Source organism: Hylaeus anthracinus, unplaced genomic scaffold (assembly GCF_026225885.1).
Source record: "Hylaeus anthracinus isolate JK02 unplaced genomic scaffold, UHH_iyHylAnth1.0_haploid 16960, whole genome shotgun sequence".
NCBI classification, from domain to species: domain Eukaryota; kingdom Metazoa; phylum Arthropoda; class Insecta; order Hymenoptera; family Colletidae; genus Hylaeus; species Hylaeus anthracinus.
In genome coordinates, this window is record NW_026534704.1 from 1 (window position 1) to 20,913 (window position 20,913).

Genomic DNA, 20,913 nt, shown 5'->3' on the forward strand with positions numbered 1-20,913 from the left:
TCAGTTCATGTACAATTTTAAAATTTAGTTGCTTTATTATAAATTCTAAATATTGAAGATTTTTTTCCAAGTCACTAACCATCAATTCATGTACAATCATAGAATTTATAATAAAACAACTAGATTTTGATTATTGAAAATTTTGTTTCCAAGTCACTAACCATGAATTCATCTACAATCTTAAAATCTAGTTTCTTTATTATAAATTCTGATTTATGAACATTTTTTTTTTCAAGTCATTAACCATCAATTCATCTACAGTCCTAAAATCTACATGCTTTATTATAAATTCTGATTATTATAGAGGATGTCCTCGAATCACGTAATGGATATCAATGGAAAAATGTCAACGATGCCAGCAAACCTCTCATTTTTTAAATAAAATCACGTTCCAGCGACCTAGCAGCCGAATGTTGCAATTCTGAAGTTCGAATTTAAACAAATTCTAAATTTCTAATGGAAAGGGTACAAAAGTTTCTCCGGCGTTGCCTTAATAATGCACCAGAGCTGCTAGAATGCCCCAGGCTGCCGCAGCGTTATCTATTATGGTCCCTTATTAAAGAAAAAACCGCCCTGACGCGAGAACTTGGTAATTAAATTGCGCGCTTCTTAGAAATCTCGAGGAACTTCCTCAATCTTCGGAACTCTCGGAACCGCGAAGAATTTCGGTTTAGAAATAAAATCCCTGTCGGCGGAGGCGTTACTGTTCGTTTCGGGGGTGGACGGTGTAAAATAAACTGTTCCATCGATATCCATTAACGTCGCCCTCGGTACAACCACCCGTTTCGGCCGATCGAAACTTCGTTTTCGCTTACGGTGTTTGAAAAACCGTACCACGCTCAGATAAGGCGGTTCTGGGATATGTGCTAACGTTTATCCCTAATATCGACTCAACCCTAATGCTTCTTTGATACCTCGTTTCTTCGTAACAGGTTTTTAATCCCTGAAACTATCCCCACGAGAAACGCGCGCGAGAAAATAAAAGGAAAATGTTGAAATATCTAGGGTATGTTTTAATGATGATATTTTATTTTTATTATTTTATTATTTTATTATTTTTATTGTTTTTGTCCCAAGATTAGTGTAAGAATCGGAAATGGGAGGTAGCTGGGACTACGCTTAAAAGATTAGAATTTGACCTTCATCGGTCCCCGGTTGCGACAATTTTCGCAGCAGAATCCGTATTAGAAATACTAGTTGCAAAGAAATTAATACTACGCGCTCCAGTAGTAGGAAGGTGTCTGGAACAAGTGTTGCGTTTGATTAACTCGGTCTGAACGATTTATTTCACCGCGATGATTTTTATATAGGAAGATGGAAGACGGATTACGAAGAGAAAATGAAACCTCCTCTCGTTCGCATTTCATTAAAATATTTTCCACTTTCATTCAGGCGTTCTCTGTCGTTACGAATCCCTTTTGGGGATCTGTTGCGAACAGTAAAGCAACGACAACTGCGACGAACTCACTGGAAAAAGAACACTTTTAACAATCATACCAATTACAGAAATTACAACTTTTTCACGAGGAAGTGTTTTTTTTCCTCCTACGCGGTCGTTCCGCGCCGATGGATGGAAATATTTTTTTTTCACGCGAGAGAGATACAGCGTAACGGGATACGAATGTTCTGAATACATATGGCGTGCTTTCGCCACCAGAGGTGATACGATGAAACCAGTGTTTATTTTTGCGCTCAATTTAGTTTATGGAAAATATACGAAATGGATTCGCCGAAATTCATGTAACGATACATTCTGAACAGAACTTGTGATAAAAGCACGACGCCAAAGTATTTTTGATGTACACAAAAAATGAACAGAGAACAAGAATTGAACCAGCAATGGCTGTAGAAGCATTAACACATTGACCGCCAAACGAATATTCTTGAAAATTTCTGCTAAGATTAAATATTATTTAGACCATCGGAGTCTAGGTAATGAAACATTTATCGTGGTATTTGGTTTTGTAATTACATCAAAATTCAAGAACTTCATTTAGATTCATCTTCTGTGACGTCTAACTTTCAGAATTAATCTTTTTAGTTCTTGAGTGAAAAACACTGTCACCCATATATGGGTGACATGGCGATCAACGTGTTAATAACGAACCATTAAAAATATATGTAGCTCCAATAGTTCATCCACTTGAAGATTCAAGTTTTAGAGAAGCGTGAGCCAGTAAAAAAAGTGATTTCCGGAGGATGTCCTAGCATTTGCCAACGTATCCACGGTTAATAAAATTCTTTCGATTGGCCGATAGTGACTGAGACCACCTGGCGTTGAGCCAAGCTAACCAGAAGTCGATTGATTAGGTTACTTCACATTTCTTACATACACCCTGCGCGGGCGGAGCCACGCTTCCTGATTTCAGCCGTTTCCGATTGGCCCAGATATTAGGTCATCCCTTCTGAGCCATTGGCGGATATATAATATCATTGGAACAGGCAACAGAGCCTGTAAATCTGCCAGGAACCACTACCCACCAGGATCGTACATCTGGATAAGGGGTTTTAAGTAAGAAAAAGGGGAAACTTTCAATTACTGAATCCTACTGTCGAGCTATAGACTTCTGCGTCCTGCAGACCCTCACGGCTATAAAACTTTGCAATAGAGGAGCAACTTGGCGTATTAAATTCTAGAGATGGTCTTAAAATCTGGGAAAATTTGATATTCGGAAGAATTGTTTCCTCGGGATCCTTTGGTGGGGGTGTTATAGGGCAAAATATAGAAGGATACGACGTGGACATGTTAGATGATTTGAGACCTTTCGCGAAGGTGTCCACCTGAACTTTGATTATACAACCTCTGTCCCAAAAATAACCGGAATGGCTCTAATTTAACCGTTTGAGTCCCAGGGGGTATTGAAAAAACACTGTCGAAGAATCTTTAGCCTCGACGTTGAGTGTAATCAGTCAAAACATCATTCATTATTATATATTATATTATTATATCATTATTATATATTATTATTATATTATTATATCGTTATTATATTATTATATCATTATTATATATATAGATAATTTTGCGAGGAACAAATGAATCGAAAATGAGCAACAGAGTTTTTTAATTTGAGCTTTTAATCTTGAGAAAATTGGTCTTGAATCTCCTTGAAGCACGTGTACGACTTGACCAGCGTGTCTGACCATTTCTCACCATTTCTACTTATGTTGCTAATTTATGTTGCTTCTGTTACGTTAGTATCCATTTCGATTAGTTTTAATCGTTTAAAAAATTGCAGTTTGCATAGAAGAGGTATGGTACATTAGACAATGCCAGAATCAGTAGAACTGGCCAGTCGTGGTCAGACATGGTTACCCAAACCTTTCGATCTATCTTTACGAAAACGAAGCTTTCTATGAAAAAATATCATTCTTCATTTTCGATTCGTTTTTGAGCAAAGAATCATCCCCTGTTGATGATGTTATATTTATAGGAGGTGATTCTACATGAAAAAAATAAATCGAAAATAAGGAATAAAATTTGTTCATTAAAGGTTTCCATCTGAAGAAATTCGGTTTCGAATATCTGCAATTGATATAACTTTACATTAATAAATTAAGTTAGTAACTAAATTACATGTCTTATTTTCATTTAAATTCGCTCTAAATCCGTAGGCAGAAATGCGTAATACAGCACATCATTTTGATACTAACGATATTAGTACCACTTATAACTGACACGTGACTTGTATCGGGATCCATCTATCTAAACTATAATTACGCGTACGCGTACTCGTTGAAGATTCAAAACCGTTTTTCTCGAGAACGAAACCTCAAATGAAAAATTTTATTCTTTATTTTCGATTTGTTTTTTTTTTTTATGTAGAATCACCTCCACCTCGCTGGGACACCCTGAATAGATAAACAAAATGATTATGTGAAGATTTTCTAATTAGTTCTGTTACTTTTAAAGCCATTCCGGTTATGGGACAGAGGGTGCAGTAACAAAACACGCTTCGAAACCGATACCAAATTAAACATCGAGTACACATAGCCCCCCCAAACTCGTAGCTCCAATCCAAGCCCTCAATTTTTATGACTTCTTTGTCCAATATCTCTGCCCTGTTTACCATTCTCCTCCTACTCTGTTCCTCGATAGCTTCCACGATTCTTTTCTGACAGAGCGCAATCTTCTCAGAACGACTACATCGACAGTTCCCAGTTCATACCGTTTCCATCCGACAGGACACGTCTCAGGTGTTCTCGAAAGTTGTAGCACCCCCCCGCAATTCCTAGGGGTATCCAGCGATCCCGTCTACCGATAGAGACGTCGCGTCGCTGTAAATTCTTTTCGTCGCCATGCGTGATTGATTCGACGCCCATGGCGATCCAATCGGTCTACCCTTCACCGACTATCCGTTTCGAATTCGAGCATTTCACATTTCGCGTGAAATTGTGCTTCCGCGGGACTCAGAAACGGTCGCAAATACGTTAAATTTGGAAGCAATTCTGTTCCCCAGAAACGCGATAAAAATTCGAAAACGTTCAAGCAAGAGCATTTTAAGAAAGCAACCGTTTGACCTGGAATCGTTGGACGTTACCGATGCACAAGACATCGATCAGGACGCGTTCGTCTGTCTATAGCGGTTTAGCTCACGGAGCATTCCTCGTAGAGGAACGTCGAGGACAGGACATGTGTTCTGGAACGATAGAAATTTCCGAGAGGCGTTAGTAAACGAGTCCAACTTTTCCAAGCCGAATCGATCGACGTTCACCCGCTAGACATCGATGTTCTATTCAGAAGACATCCAGAAAGGCTTCTAAATTCAATCGTTTCCATCGTCGTCATTTTTACCGAAAGCTACGACGGCTAGTAACCGATTGTTCGAATATCTCTTCATATGTCAAGCACGTGAAAAGATGTTTCGAAAAAGAAACCTCCAGATGTTTCCAAAGTAGACTTAAAACTCGTTGTAGACTTAAAAGTTTCGGTGTACGTTGTTAAAGTATAAAGAGGATTTGGTTAAAAGTTAAATGTTCGCCACAATCTCTTCGAGATAACGCTCTCAAAGCTCGGATCTCCTAGAAAATGCGAAAAGAGGATGTTTCATCCGGAAGTATCGTTATAACTCCGTCAATGGGCCGCAGGAGCAAGGCTTTCTCCTCGGATCCATGCCTTTCGCGTTCAACACGACCGTTTTCTTTGTCAACGCCTTTGAAGTTTCTTGATTTCCGGCATTATGGGATCTGCAAACGATGCAGAAATCTTTGTTCGCGTTTTCCACCTAGGAAAAGTGTTTCTATATTTTCCGGCACGCTGAGAAGATTACGGTTGAGATACAGTGGCGCGGAGGACCAAGAGTTCTCAGCAGGATCCACTGATCCCCAGTGGACCGCATCGTTTTGTAGACCTGGAAAATAAACGAGGAAAGTAGATAGAAAAATGGAAAGTCATTTCTGGGTGGAGTGAAAAATGTACTGGCAATACGTTACAGTAATACTATAGGTAAATAAATATATAACATAGGTGATAATATATTGATATATATAATATAATGATATAGTATTTATATTATATTATATGTCTCGTTCTCGATGATAGTATTGTAGTCATGCTCGTCATTTTTCACTTCACAACGCATAAACATGTGAATATATAGACCGAGCCTTTGTACGAGGGGCGACTGAAAATTGCGGCGAGGGGGAACGTGTCTGACTTTGACTATTTTCAATCATTACAATCAGTGATTTTCAATCTGTTTTATTTTCTAAAAATTGAAACTAATATTAACCATTCTGTAACACTATTTTGGTTATTTAATATATTCTTGTTATTATGCACATACAAGAAAAATAACCAAAATAGCGTTACAGAATGGTTAATATTAGTTTCAATTTTTAGAAAAATATGAATATATTCTTGTATGTGTGTAACAACAAGAATCTACTAAATAACCAAAATAGTGTTACAGAATGGTTAATATTAGTTTCAATTTTTAGAAAAATATGAATATATTCTTGTCATTATTATGCACATACAAGAATCTATTAAATAACCAAAATAGTGTTACAGAATGGTTAATATTAGTTACAATTTTTAGAAAACAAAACCGATTGGGGATCACTGATTATCAGTTACCCTTCGTATAAATACTCGGTCTATATTTTCATATGTCTATGTTCGAACGAGACATCTCATATAATTTGCAGATTGAGATATATTCCTATTCAGGCTGAATTCTTGTAAACACATTTCCAAAGATTTTATTTTGCATAAAGATGCACGAGTCTACTAATCACATCAGAGAGACTAACATCGAGTTACCGGAAAATTTTAAGGATGTCAGCCAAGTTGTAAAATAGTACCGTAATCATTTACCTCGGTGAATCTCTGAGCGATTACCGAGAAGCGTGTTTCACAGGGGTGAATAATGACCTAGATCAAGTCGGTGATGGATGAATATCGAAAGTATGTGTACTCCATCAATGGACCTGCTAGGCACAATTGAAAATTGCCTGACAGTCTACTCCTGGCAGTCTACTCCTTTCCAAATCCTCCCCTATTCCTTCGAAAAACTGATCAACTTTCAAACAGGTTTTATTAAAATACGGAATATTGAAGCAACTTTTTGAAAACCATTTCCGTCAGAGGCAGGTTTAAGAGCATCGAGCCGCCGCGTTGGCATAGTCGCGTGCAAAATCGTGTTCAATGTATCGCGATAGTGTCGATGCTTTATGGAGCGAAGTTCGAGGGGATTTGTTACCGCTAAGCCCATTACCGCAACGCTGAATTACATTATGGCCAAAGGCAACCCCGTGGCGACAACGTTCGATGGTGCCTCCGTATCTGGGCATTCATCGATGATCGATCGGCCGTGTATGTTAGTTTTCCGCTTCGCCTTTCCTAATATGGATTCTCGTTAATAATTCAAAAACGAGGCACCGTCCGATATTTTTGCAAAGAAAGTCGTGGTTCGGAATCGTCTCAGCTACCACCGCGTTTCCGGTTCTTACACCTCGGGACACTCTGTATACGCTTGTAAGGCCTTAACAACATTCTTCAGTGACTTCTGAAGACACAACAAGTAGAAGTTTCAAAGTCAACGATGAATGAAGAAAAAGGATGATGAAGCATCTGCTTTCCCTTCATTCCATCTTCTATCCTTGTTTAAATAACGATTTGAACTTGTTCAAACCCTAATTTAAGGCTTTATTAGTCCAAACAATTTTTCCAAACAAATGCTACAAATGCTACGTTTCACTTAAAAAACTTAATTTGTTTCTCAAATCGCCACCGCTGCTTCACATGCAACAAAATTATTTACGTCATATAACTTGTTCCTTTGCATCGAATAACTTTCGTGAAAATATTTATTTCGCCAACCTTATCTCCTCTTGAGATATTTAACCATACCGATTTAAACGAAACACACTCTACCTACAATCTGTACAACCCTAAGCACGTGCGGTCAAGTGGACAAGTTAGTTATTATTAGAAGCGCCTTTATGCAAAGCCTTTCAAGGGTCGGAGGTCCCCTCGTGTTCGTTTCGAAATAGTTATCTTCCTTTCTCTTACTCGGAAGTATGATCACGTTTTTATTCTTTATCATCCAGCAACTGAACGTGTAACATGAAACGGAAATGGATTTCCAATGTTGTCCGGGAAACAAAACGTTGGCCATTCCTTTATCCCTCCTCTCTCTATATACCTCAACCTCTCGTGCCATTTCGCTAACGTTCCACTCGATCTCGACTACATCTATCTGTTACAGTCATCATACTTTCCAGATTCGAATCTCCTTCTCCTAAGCGTTACTGTCATACGATTCATTTCCCTCTGATCTGCGGAAATACAAAAGCCACGTCTGTTTCGTACCAATTGCCGGACCCTTTGTCCTCGACCGCTACCCTCGAGCTACCCTCGAGCTCTCTGTCTTCCGTATACTCCTGATCCTACCGTTCATTATATTATACTTACAACATTATCGATCGTACATTTTCTAATTTGCATGGAACAATTCGATACGTCCATAAGCGGTCAATATTTTTGCGTAATATTTGGGTTTGTGCAATATAATTGATCGTGTGTAGACGATATCGAAAGGTTGTGCAATATATTGTACGAAATTCAAACTTTTGAAAATATATTCCGAAACGACGTATATATTGGAAGACTTTAATGTGGCTAACGTATGTGGCTCCTTCGAAGCTTTTTACCCACTCCTCGAGTAGAATTTTTAAAAATTAAGAAAACCTTAAATTTAATCTTAAATTTCGAGGTCACGATGGGTTTTGCGGACGGTTTCTTTTGCAAATGTCTACCGATCCAGATGTGTACAATAACCCCAGAAAGTGACGACCATTAATTGGATTACACCCTGTACTGTTTGTGCTCGCGGTTGCGCAAAATATTACACAACCATCGATATCGTCCACACACGATCAATTATATTGCACAAACCCAAATATTGCGCAATAATATTGACAATGTATAGACCGCCGTCAAAATATTGTACAACCTATGTATATTGCACAATATTATACCGTCTATGGGCCACTTTTGGAACTAGCCACTTGTTCTATCACACTAGGAATAATTACAAATGAACGTCAATACGTTCGACCCTTTGCGATCGTATGTCTACTCTCAGCCACCACTACAAAGAACCATACTAACCTTATATTGTATTCCGCAGACTGAAAAGACTTAAGCCTTTAAACAATAGTAATAGATTCCAAGATATTAGTGGTATAATCAATTAATAGAAAGTTAGTAATTATAAGTTATACAAGACGATATGAACCAGTGGGTGAAATATTTATATATTCAACTGTTCAAAGACAAAAATATCGATATTGTTATATTTTCTGTAACAAATTGCAACGAACGCCAAATAGTCGACGATACATCGTAGAATTCCAAATAATATTATACAAATTGTGTTTAAGTGGAATTAGGCATTCTCGTTTCTTAGAATATTAAAAACAATGCTCCAAAATGCCAAAAAGAAAGTTACCAAAAGATACTAAATGATGGAGAACTATAAAATATAATTTTGATATAAAAACATAACATTAAAACACATTATTACGCAAACATATATCTAAAGTTCCCAAAGAATTAATAAATCTTGTTTATCCTCCACAATCCTGCATATTATGTATCACTGCTAATTCTTCGGAAATTAATCCCGACCAGTACGACACCCATGTCTAAATTTAATACGACCGCAAAGGGTTAATGTTAACCTCGATACAGTTTTTTTAAAGGAAATCTGTCTGTTAACAGTCGCGAAGTTCCTGTTGCTATACAACGGCTCGAATCGAATTTGGCCGCACTTTTATCAGCCGTTTAAATCCAGTTAGGCGAACTTCTAGCACCATTCGCGAAGCATATATATTCCTAGACCGTGTTACTTGTTTAGTCGCTAACTTATGCTCGGAGAGGTCCCGGCTAAGCCGACTTTAACGCCGGGAGCAGGTTAATCCGTTCGAAAGTTTGCGAGCTGAGACCTGAAGAATTCGAGACTCTGGCAAAGTTTGACGAAACACGCCACGCTGTTTACTTATTTATTTATTTTTTTTTTATTTTTATTTGAAGTTTTTTTGTGGAGACAAAGAGAAACTCGGAAAGAGGGAGGATCTCGAGCTACGTCATCCCCGAAAACGCACATTCGTAGATGAAATCGGAGGGGTTAAACCTCTCGCGTGAGGGGTCATATGACACGATTCTTCGGATTGCATCGCCAAGATATACGATCGCTATTGCGCTGAATTCTCTCTCCCCACTCGCCTAATCTCTCGAATTTTCTCGTAACGATTCTGTCCTTTTGTACTCGAGAAGCAAAGCGGATTAAATCCATCCGTCTTTTCGTCGTAAAACGCTCCGAAATGTTCCTCCAGCGATGTGAAAAAACGTCGACAACTTAGATGATAGTTCACTCTCTATCTCTCCTACGTCCAGGAAAGCCTTATTAAAAATGTGCATTCAAGTCGAAGAATTACGCTTCCGCTTTCCCGAGGTTGTTTCACTCTCGAAAAGTTTCGAGCTTGTTTCGGGTGCAGCGTGTATCTCAATTCGTCATTTTTTCTACTTCCAAAAACTTTAGTTCAAAAACTTTAATTCAAAAACTTTAATTCAAAAACTTTAGTTCAAAAACTTTAGTTCAAAAACTTTAGTTCAAAAACTTTAATTCAAAAACTTTAATTCAAAAACTTTAGTTCAAAAACTTTCACGCTTCTTCTCGTAAAATTTTAATTGTTTTCTCTATTAGTACGCGAGCACGACTCTCGATTGAGCGAAGGATTTTACTTTTCTTCGACTCTGCTGAAAATTCAAATTTCAATTTTTTCTTTTAATCTTTCGTTCTACAGTAAAATCTTCTTAAGGGGTAACACCACTCTAGAGGCTGAAAGAGAGGCTTGAACTTTGATAATTAATTTTGAGAGTATCGCAAAAGGAATAGGATTTCTTTGTACAGAGTTTATTTAACACATATTGTAGTATAAACAAAAAATTGTTGTATTATAATTTTAGCACAAAATGTCGACGACAAAGCGAGTCTTCAAAATCGACTTTTTTAAAAACGTTTTCACAGGATGACGGTTTTCTTGCTGTGTACAACATTCGGAACAAGAAACCAAGAAATTTTATAATGTAGAAGTACGTAGCGGTTGTTTTATATAATGTAAACTTTCGTTTTTATTAATAATTGACTATTTCTACTATTATAATCGACTATTTCTATTATCTACAATAATAAATTAATAAATTTGTTCAGCTCCTAGAGTGGTGTTACCCCTTAAGGGATCATTCTGGTTTATGAACGAAAATTTTGTTTACGTACTTTGATAGCGTACTTACTAACAACCCCAATAAGTTTCATATCAATATCTATATCAGTAAACTCTTTGAAAAATATACGAGAACAGCCTTTTTTCAGAGCATCTAAACCAGAATGATCCTTTAAATGCACAAGCTCGGGACTGAAACTTGTGCGTTTATCGTAGAGTCGTTATATTCTCTGATGTTTGCCGACGAGCTTCGAACGTAGAGAAGAACAGCGAATAAAGTTTTTGAACACGACTATCTCGAAATAGCTACCATAAAGTTTCCGCCTCGACGGACGCGTTTCTTGTCCGCTACTTCCGGTTCCGGCTGCGTTGAATTACTGTACGCCCGATGAAAACCTCTTTACAGACGAGCGTTCGCGGTAGCCAAGGAAAATTTATGCGCTTTCGCGGATTTTCCACCTGTCTTCGACCTAAAATGTTCCAGCCATTCCAAAATCGCTGGGCGCGAGATTGGCTGTGGCTCGAGCTGAATTGAAATTCGGAAGGAGGGGTGCGATTGAAGGACGCAGGTGCCATAAAATATGTACTCTTTCATCTTCCAACAGATCTGCGGAGATCTGCGGGATCCCTCGATCTTCAGATCACAGTTCATGCGTTGTATACGAAATATCAGGGTGGTAGAAATTAACCCACTGACGATTTTTGCTTGGAAATTCTATGTGGCGTGGAGGTGTGATTTTTTTAAAAAATATCAGCTTATAGGGAGTGATAAGATGGAGCTTTTTTGTATTTTCAGTTTATTCGTGCGACGTTTATTTTCAGGGATAAAAATTAAAAACTTAGGAGATTTTTTTCCTGAGATCTCGTAGATGGTCTGTTGCTGTTGTCTCAATGGAAAAAAAAGGAACAGTCGGACAATCGAATTTGAAAAAAAATATCACCTAATAGAGAATGACAAGACGAAGCTTTTTTATGTTTACAGTTTATTCGTACACCGTTTAGTTCCGGAGATAAAAATTGAAAACTTAGAAAACCTTTTCCCTGAGATCTCGTAGTGGTCTGATCCTGTTGCTGTTGTCTCAAAGGAAGAACAGGAACAGTCGGGCAATCGAATTTGAAAAAAATATCACCTAATAGAGAATGACAAGACGAAGCTTTTTTATGTTTACAGTTTATTCGTACGCCGTTTAGTTTCGGAGATAAAAATTGAAAACTTAGAAAACCTTTTTCCTGAGATCTCGCAGTGGTCTGATCCTGTTGCTGTTGTCCCAAAGTAAAAACAGGAACAGTCGGACAATCGAATTTGAAAAAAATATCACCTAATAGAGAATGACAAGACGAAACTTGTTTATGTTTACAGTTTATTCGTGCGACGTTTAGTTTCGGAGATAAAAATTGAAAACTTAGAAAACCTTTTTCCTGAAATTCAATTTTTGCAACTAGCTTCTGACTTTTTAATTTTTATTATCGAAACAAGGTGTCCTGCGAATAAACTGTAAATACAAAAAAGTTTCGTCTCATCATCCCCTATAAGCTGATACTTTTTTGTTTAAATTGATTTAACTTACATAAAGGGTTAATGAGAGAAAATAGAGAGTATAATATCAGGGTGGTACTTTAAGCAGTTCAGCTGTATGAAGCATGGGAGCTGTGACTTATCGGAAGCTCGGAAGCTCGATAGCTGCAGAGACCCTTAACTTTATCGTGACCATCGTCATATTTTAGAGATTGCGACCAGTGGACTGATTGAGGTGTCACAGTTGAGCCTGACATACGAGGATCCAGTTCCATGGGGTATCGGCTTTGATTCCTGAGACCATTTAGGGTACAGAAATCCTGAAATTGAGCTTTCGTAATAATCTTTTCCCCGCAAGCGCTTAGAATCCTCCACAATAAAGCCTCGCAATTCCCGTCAACCTTCTTTTTTTCCTCAACTTCATCCAGAACCTACTCTCTCACGAAAATCGTCTGATCGAATGAAAACAACTTTTTCCAGGTCTCCGGTCCCCTGGGAGCGTCTGCAGTGGGGGGCTTTCGCATAATCAGCCTCTTCGAGGGAGATCGACGCTAGGCTTTGGGGACGTGTCCATCGACAGAATCGATTCTTGGATGATGGAACGTCGCGCCTCGTGTGGACTCCAATCAGTTAGCGGCCGCCGTTAATGCTCCGATCGGGCCTCCTGGGATCATCCCTCGCGAAGGGCGGTCGCCGAGGTCCGGGGATGATGGGTTAAGGAAACCGTCCGAGAAGCCTCGAGACAAATTCGAAACCACTCGCTCGACTCCAGAAGAAGATTTCTTGAAGGAATGCCTGCAAAGACAGGATTCTCAAACCAGAACGCACGCTTTGGATCTCTACGAGCTAATTAAAGGGAGATACTTCTCTCGAATGTGTTTATCCTCGTCACGAAACGGACGACGATCTCGAGAGGACCTAATGGTACTTAAATACTCCAATGGAATACAGATCGCTGGATTAGCAACGAGAGAAAGCCGATATCCACGTCGATTCTACCCAGAGAACGTTCCGGAAGAGGTTTCCAAGAGACTTCTTTTCACCGTGAAATAAGCGGCGTGTTCTCCACGGGCACGACAGCTAGGAACAAAGGTAGATAATAAGGAGAAAAGTTGAGAAGGATGCCGCAGGCTTCAAGGACGTCATCCAGCATCACGCCGTGCGTATCCTCAGCAGTGCGTCTGCCCGAATGCGTCCCATGCGTGTCGTAACGCGGACGCGTTACCACACGCTGCACACTTTCTACCGTTGAAGGCTGGAAAATACGATCCCCGCGACCTCGGAAGAATAATTCGCCGCGACAGAGAGGGAGAGGAGTCCGTGTCCCGCGCAAGGACGCGTTGCTCGCCTTTGGGAATATAACCTCGCGCTGTACTCCGCTACGAAGAAGATACGAGCGAGTCCGATAGGTGATATCCGAGGACCGCGACACTTCATATCGAGAAGCTGCAATTGCCTCAGGGAGACCTCGATTCATCTGTCAGCATTCGAATGGAAGAATACCCCGTGGAGCTCCATTCGTCCTAGGGGAATAACGAGATCTTGTTGCATCCAGGGAAATTTTGCGGCGCAACGGGTTCCAGCTAGTGCACGCCAGAGGTTTAAATATTAATAAAAAGGGGTTGCTGAGAGAGGTTCGATCTTTGGGAAGGTGGATGATCTCCAGGGCGTGGAGTTCGGAGATAATATTGGAGCCTATGCGCGATCATCTCGACAGTATTACCATCGCCCATTCCACGGCGTCGATGGAGAGAATAGTCCAGGGACGAAGATTGGTCCCACGAGGGTGAAGATACCTTCTTATCTTCTACCTTAGTCTCCTGCACTCAGGGAAATCTTGCGGCGTAACGGGTTCCAGCTGGTGCACGCCAGAGGTTTAAATATTAATAAAAAGGGGTTGCTGAGAGAGGTTCGATCTTTAGGAAGGTGGAGGATCGTGGAGCCGTGGAGTTTGGAGATAATATTGGAGCCTACACGCGATCATCTTGAGAGTATTACGACCCACGGCGTCGATGGAAAGAACAGTCTAGGGACGAAGATTGGTCCCACGAGGGTGAAGATACCTTCTTGTCTTCTATCTCAGTCTTCTGCACTCAGGAAAATCTTGAGGTATGGATGACAATTTAAATATCGAGTTCCTGAACATTGAAAGTCCGTGAAGATACCCCTGTTCTATATCTGAAGGCCCAGATATAGAGATACGAAAGTATCTGGGCTGAGAGTAATAGCCTCAGAAATCTAACCCATTGAATCTCATCATCTCTCGTCTCTCGACCACAAATTACTCTTACGGTCATACCAAATCCCACACTCAACCGTCTCGAAACGTTCATCCATTAAATCTCATCATCTCTGATCTCTTGACTCCCGAGTCGCTTCACGCAGCAAGTATCAAAACATTCAACAGAAGATGCAACCTCCGTTCCTCAGGATGCGATGCTCCGTTACGTACACGACGAGGACGCCTTGCGTCGCATTCACTTAAACGCCACTCTGGTCCACTTGCGATCCCTGATCCATCGCGTGACAGCCATGCATCGCCTCGACAATATCACCGGCTTCTTCAGCGACATGAACATCACCGACGAGGACCTTGATTACGTGAACAACTTCGGCGCCACTACCCTCCTGAAGACCGCCAATCTTCAATCCTCTTGCTACTGTAACGGGACAGTCAGAGACCTGGCTCTCAGGTACAAGAAGTACCACGGTTACGTGGCGCTAGTGGTTTGCCTCTTTGGAACCCTGGCAAACATGCTGAACATCGTCGTTCTCACGCGAAAGGACATGGTCACCACCCCCATAAACCAAATCCTCACTGGCCTAGCTACTACCGACATGCTGGTTATGCTCGAGTACATTCCGTTCGCTATTTACATGTACATCGTGCTTCCGAAGAGGCCAACGTTTCCTTACGGTTGGGCGGTGTTCGTCCTGTTTCACATGCACTTCGCCCAGCTGCTGCACACCATCAGCATCGCCATCACCCTCACGTTGGCTGTTTGGAGGTACATCGCTATCAGGTGAGCGGAATACCGTTTATCCGTTTGCGGTTCGGGAAGAACCGGGAACAGCGGTCGCTTAGGCAATTGCTTGTAACCAGGTGATTTCGGATTTTACAGAGAAGATTAACTCGAGGCTTGTACAGAGGGAGGTGTTTAGATTAACAGTCTGTCTTATAAGACCGTATCGGCTATATTTCTGTGAATGTTTATATGTTTGTACAAAATTTTATATGGGTCCAAATTAATAGAAAGCGTGCCGAGACGGTGCCAAGCTGTAATTGCTAATGGATGATATTGGACACCTTACTAGGTAAATGCGTATTAGTATTTTAGGTGTAGATTCGACCCATGTAAAACTTTGTACAAATGTGTAAATATTTACGAAAATATAGCCGACACGCTCTTGTGAGACAGACTGTATTTGCCTGTTTTAAGTTGTTATTAGGTCGTTTAGAACGCGAGATTGAGGAAGGAGAAAAATTAAGGTGCGAGGTACTGCTGAGATTAATGTAGCGTTGGTGTCTTCGATGCTAGAAATTTGGAAGCTTTCCCTTTAAGGGGCGACACCACTCTAGAGGCCTCCGTAGTTTCGAAAGATACGATTCGAGTTCAGATCAGTATTAAGTGACAAATACTTGGTATAACAATGACGAATGAATATAAAAATAATGAACAAAAATGAAACTTCCAGGGACGATTGCGGTTTGATATTTAATGCTGAGGAAAAAGGTACACGAGTGTTCGCGGTAGATAGCAAAGAGTAATAAAAAAAAAGAAAGAAGAGCAAAACATTAATTAATTTAATTGCAAACATTATCGAATTCCGCACTCCAGTGGCTGAAAAAGAGGCCCAACTTTGATCATTAATTTTAAGAGTATCGCAAAAGAAATAGGATTTGTTTACACCATTGAATTGTTTGAAAAGTAAGCTTGGTGCAAAAGAAAAATTAAGGCGAGCTCAGTCTAATGCTGGTCTTCGATGCTAAAAGTTTAGTTCGTCGACGGCACTTTTGAAGGCGAAACCCTCTCGCTTTGGAAGACACTGCCTTGGACACCTTAAACGAGTTTTATCGCGTTCGAAACAATGCGACCAGCAATAAAAGTTTACGGCGCGACTCCCGGCGAAAAATGCTGAACGCTTCGCGAACAACGCGGATATTATACTGCGATAAAAGGGAACGAGGGTAATTCGCGTTAAATGTAACAGGACGCGGCGATACACGTTCGATAATAAATTGTAAGTTCCTTCTATCGGACGATATTGCGCTTTTTATGGTGATAGGAAATAAGAATGGGCGGAGTGTGTAAAGAATTTATTGCATCCCTTACATATGTTACTTCAAGAAATGGTACGAATCAGCTAGGGTAAATCTCAACACATCTCGTTAAAGGTCTATTTACACATATCCGTAACGTGTCAGTTCCGTATCCGTACCGTATCCGTACCGTATCCGTACCGTATCAATAACGTCACGGAGCGGTGTCGGACGTGTGTGAACATGCCCATTAAAAAACAACAGAAGAATATTTAAAATCACTGACACTGATGGAACATTACGGAACTGAACGGATACGGAACTGACGCGTTACGGATATGTGTAAATAGACCTTAAAGCGTCTTGTTGTCGAATTCCCTTAAGCGCCGATGATGTATAGACATATAGACACAGCGTTAGTACCTTCGTCAGGCGTAAGTGACCGCGAATTAGCCATTACTTAATTACAGGTGTTTTCGATGGTTAACGCGTAAACCATCGCACACATGTATCGATCGCGTACACAGGGTCGAGCACCTGTACATCATCTAAATTACCAACAATGTATATCCGGCCTCAACGTAAATCTATCCAGCATTTCAGATGTGTTTGACGCCTGTCTACAAACCATAAGTAGATACATTCGGTTATTCTAAACAAAACGATAGATACACGCTGTGAAACGTTCCGATTCGTGTTTGCTGAATAAATGAAGCTACCGTGGCCACCGCGATAACGAGACTGTTCATTAAAGCAGCAAAACAACCCGTACACTGTTTGTACGGCGTGTGTTCCCCGCGATTACACGTTTGGCTTCCCTTATCGTGTTTTATGAATTCCGGCCACGGAATTAACCGCGGAAGAGCCACGGATACGTTTCGCAACGATTTAAAGGGAACTGAATATAAATTCGAGGATACTCGATTAACGCGGAGTGAAAAAAAAAAAAAACACGAAATTTCGTTCGGAAACGTGTCCCTCTCGAAGCGAGCCATCTCCGCTCGATTCGATTCGATTCGATTCGCCTGTCGGGGTCGGAGTAGTTCGAATTTATTCTGGAATTCATTTCAAAGTTCGTTGGAGAGGGGTTGATTGTCGATACAAAAGCGAACTTTTAAACAAGCGATTTTCATTTTTAAACAGACTACTTTCATCTCTTTTTTTCCATAGTTAACGCGTTGACAGAATTGAACAAATTAATTCCGAATGTTAAGGGCGAAAGAAAATTAATTTGAACGAAATCCTTGAGTTTCGACGAAGATCACAAGTACAAATGCCACGATTAATGTTTGATTATGCAGTTTCCAGCAGGCTGTAAAGAAAAGTTAATCACGGTAGAAAGTTTTCGATATCATTAGTCCGGCAGCCAACGTGTTAAAGTTAAGTTCGTAGATCTTTAGTTCTTAGTATCTATTACATTCATTTTGCAAAGAATTCCGAACGTAACAACGGAAACTCGGTTTAAAATGGCTTGTTTAAGGCTGGCAATCGATGGATATTTATTTAAGAGACCATTTGAACCAGAGGTAAAAAGCTATACCAGGAACGAGCAAATGATTGCTACGGATGGTTTTGTTCTATTTCTCGATATTCCAAAAATAGAAGATAAGACCATTTTCATTGTTAACGTTCCCAGGCGGACTAGACTCCCTTTCGACTTTAAGCGCCGATTACTCTCGTTATTTCCAGTTATTGTTGCCGGTAAACGAGAGCCAAACTTCCGTGAACGGGAGAGACCGTTTGATTCAAATATCGGAACGAAACAGTCCCGGTTCTTTGTGATTCCTGTTCAACAATCGAGCAACGTTATGTGCTCACGGATCTCGGAGTTTCGATGTAAACGCTCCATTTCCATAGAGGAAAATTCCATTAAAAAATACCAGCGTCGATCGATTGAATTTTATTTAAAACTAGAACCCATTCGTCGAGATAATTACTCGTCGAAGTAAACAACCTGTGACTTTTAGGTGTATATTCGTGCTTCTATATGCTACGACTGCGATTTATATTTGAACATTTACGTACTCGCTGTATTGATTCTACACCCTCTGCCCCATAACTAACCGGAATGGCTTTAAAAATAACAGAAATAGTTAGAAAATCTTGACATAATCATTTTGTTTATCTATATATGACTGATTACAATCTGACTGATTACGATCCGACTGATTACGATTCGACTGATTACAATCAACGTCCAGGCTAAACCTTTGAACCTATGTAAAAAGCTGAAATTTTGCACAGAGGATTCCTTTACGATGTATACAAGGAATAAGAAAGGATATTTCGAAATTCTTTGCTTGAAAACGAATCGAAAACGAAGAATGACATTTTTTCATAGGAAGCTTCGTTTTCGTAAAAATAAATCGAAAGGTTTGGTTAATCATGTCTGACCACGACTGACCAGTTCTACTGATTCTGGCATTGTCTAATGTACCATACCTCTTCTATAGTAAACTGCAATTTTTTTAAATGATTAAAACTAATCGAAATGGATACTAACGTAACAGAAGCAACATAAATTAGCAACACAAGTAGAAATGGCGAGTAATGGTCAGACACGCTGGTCAAGTCGTATACGTGCTCCAAAGAGATTCAAGACCAATTTTCTCAAACTTAAAAACTCAAATTAAAAGGCTCTGTTGCTCGTTTTCGATTCATTTGTTGAAGTTGAATGTTGAAGTAAAAAAATTGCTTTTTCGTTTAAAATTTTTTTTTAGTAATTTTGTTGGGTGCGTGAACAAATGAAAATTTTTGTTGGCCATACGTGGACAAATTGTGGACAAACGAATGCGACTTGATTTTTATCAAAATTTGCATTTAGGGGTGCCAATTTCACGAAACTCAACAATATTCATTGGGGTTCCACTAGGGTCGAAAAGGTTAAGCGTATTCTTTGAAAAAAATTTTTATTACGCCATAAAACAAGAATTTTCGATCGAATTACCGTCGCTGTAATTCCCACCTACAACTTTTTTCATATCTCGATGCTCGAATGTAACCATCACGTGACCGAACGTTGAAAGAATATCCCCAGAGTTCCACCCTCGCACGAAACCGACCATCCAACGTGAAATATTTGCTTTACGAGTCGATGCGAGTCGTAGAAACTATTCCGGCCACCCCACTCGTTTGAATTCGTCAGTCAACGAGTTTGCATTTCATTCGACGAGAGTACTCGAGACGTTAAACACACCAGCGAATAAACAGAATAAAAAATGAACGATCAGGAAGTTCCTCGCGGAAACCGAATTCCCGAGTAAATAAGACGGTTGCCGGTTTCCTCAAACTGGAGCCACCTCGTTCCGAAGAATCTTCCAATTCGGCATTCTAACATGAACGTTTAACGATTATTTCACGTATCTTTGTTTAAACGGAATTCGATGTTTGCTCCGGTCCAATCAGATTCTGGAATGAGAACGTAAAATTTTAACGCACAGTTCTATTAAAATTCTACCGTGACGTGAAAAACGCGTGTCAACAATCGTACGTACGTATGTTTATTAAAAAGCAATTTTTTGCTTGAAAGTAAAACCGTGTTTTTCTTTTAATGGAATTTTATATGGAATTTTATATGGAACATTGGTGCCCTCGTGCTACAGTTAGAAACTATTTCAATCGAGTCGCTTGGTCAGTTAACGTCGTACAAAATTTTAATGACACGCACGTTTAATAACCCTCCTGCTTTGGTTCTGCAATTTGTTAACTCGTTCGCGACATTGTTCGGCTCCGTTTTGCATCGTATCTCTTCGGGTTCGCCAATTAAACGATATTACAAAGGTGGACACAACACTTTGACGTAAATAACGATCCTCATTAAAATCCAATTAATTTTACGAACAAAAGTATGTCAATTATCGCGATGAAACGTTGCGATTCGCCGGTCCATCGCGTACTGAAATTTCAAGCAATGTTCTTTGTTAGACGATGACCGAAGTTAGGATAATTCCACGGTTCGGATGTTCCACGCGAATGCGGCGAGCATTTATTCAGTGGCCCAAGAGCGGACGCTTGAGGGGATCGTTCAATTTCATACTATAACGATATTTCTCTACCCCGAAGCGAAAACAATGGCGAAATTGGCGCTAAATTCACGGCTAGGTTGCGACAACACTAGACCTAGTTCCAGCAACGGGCATCGTCTGTGTCAGATTCTGCTACTGCGAGATTAAATTACTTCCAGCTGGATACGCTTTACTCTAATTTAACAAAAGGTCAGGTATTTCATTTAATTAAAAGATGGAGGAAATTTTATTTGATTATGTCAGATCTAATTTCATATAAATAACACAATTTTTTGGAGAAGCGTTTCAGCGACAAGTTGCAATGGAGGAGAGGGAAGAAAATGGCCTATTGGAAATTTTAATAGCGACCAAATTTAGTCATCTAGCGAGCCAAGTTA

At 39.9% G+C, this 20,913-nt stretch overlaps 1 protein-coding gene across 1 annotated transcript; it reads left to right on the forward strand.

Moving 5' to 3' along the window:
- The first annotated feature begins 12,947 nt into the window (after positions 1 to 12,947).
- LOC128892758 (G-protein coupled receptor dmsr-1-like) lies at positions 12,948 to 17,481 on the forward strand. Its single transcript, XM_054153299.1, has 2 exons — positions 12,948 to 14,359; positions 14,681 to 17,481. The coding sequence occupies exon 2, from the start codon at positions 14,687 to 14,689 to the stop codon at positions 15,275 to 15,277; it is 591 nt and encodes a 196-aa protein (XP_054009274.1). The 5' UTR covers positions 12,948 to 14,359; positions 14,681 to 14,686; the 3' UTR covers positions 15,278 to 17,481.
- Positions 17,482 to 20,913: the final 3,432 nt, after the last annotated feature.

Coding starts and splice junctions, on each gene's coding strand:
- LOC128892758 (XM_054153299.1), top strand. CDS start 14,687: ATGCTCCGTTACGTACACGACGAGGACGCCTTGCGTCGCATTCACTTA.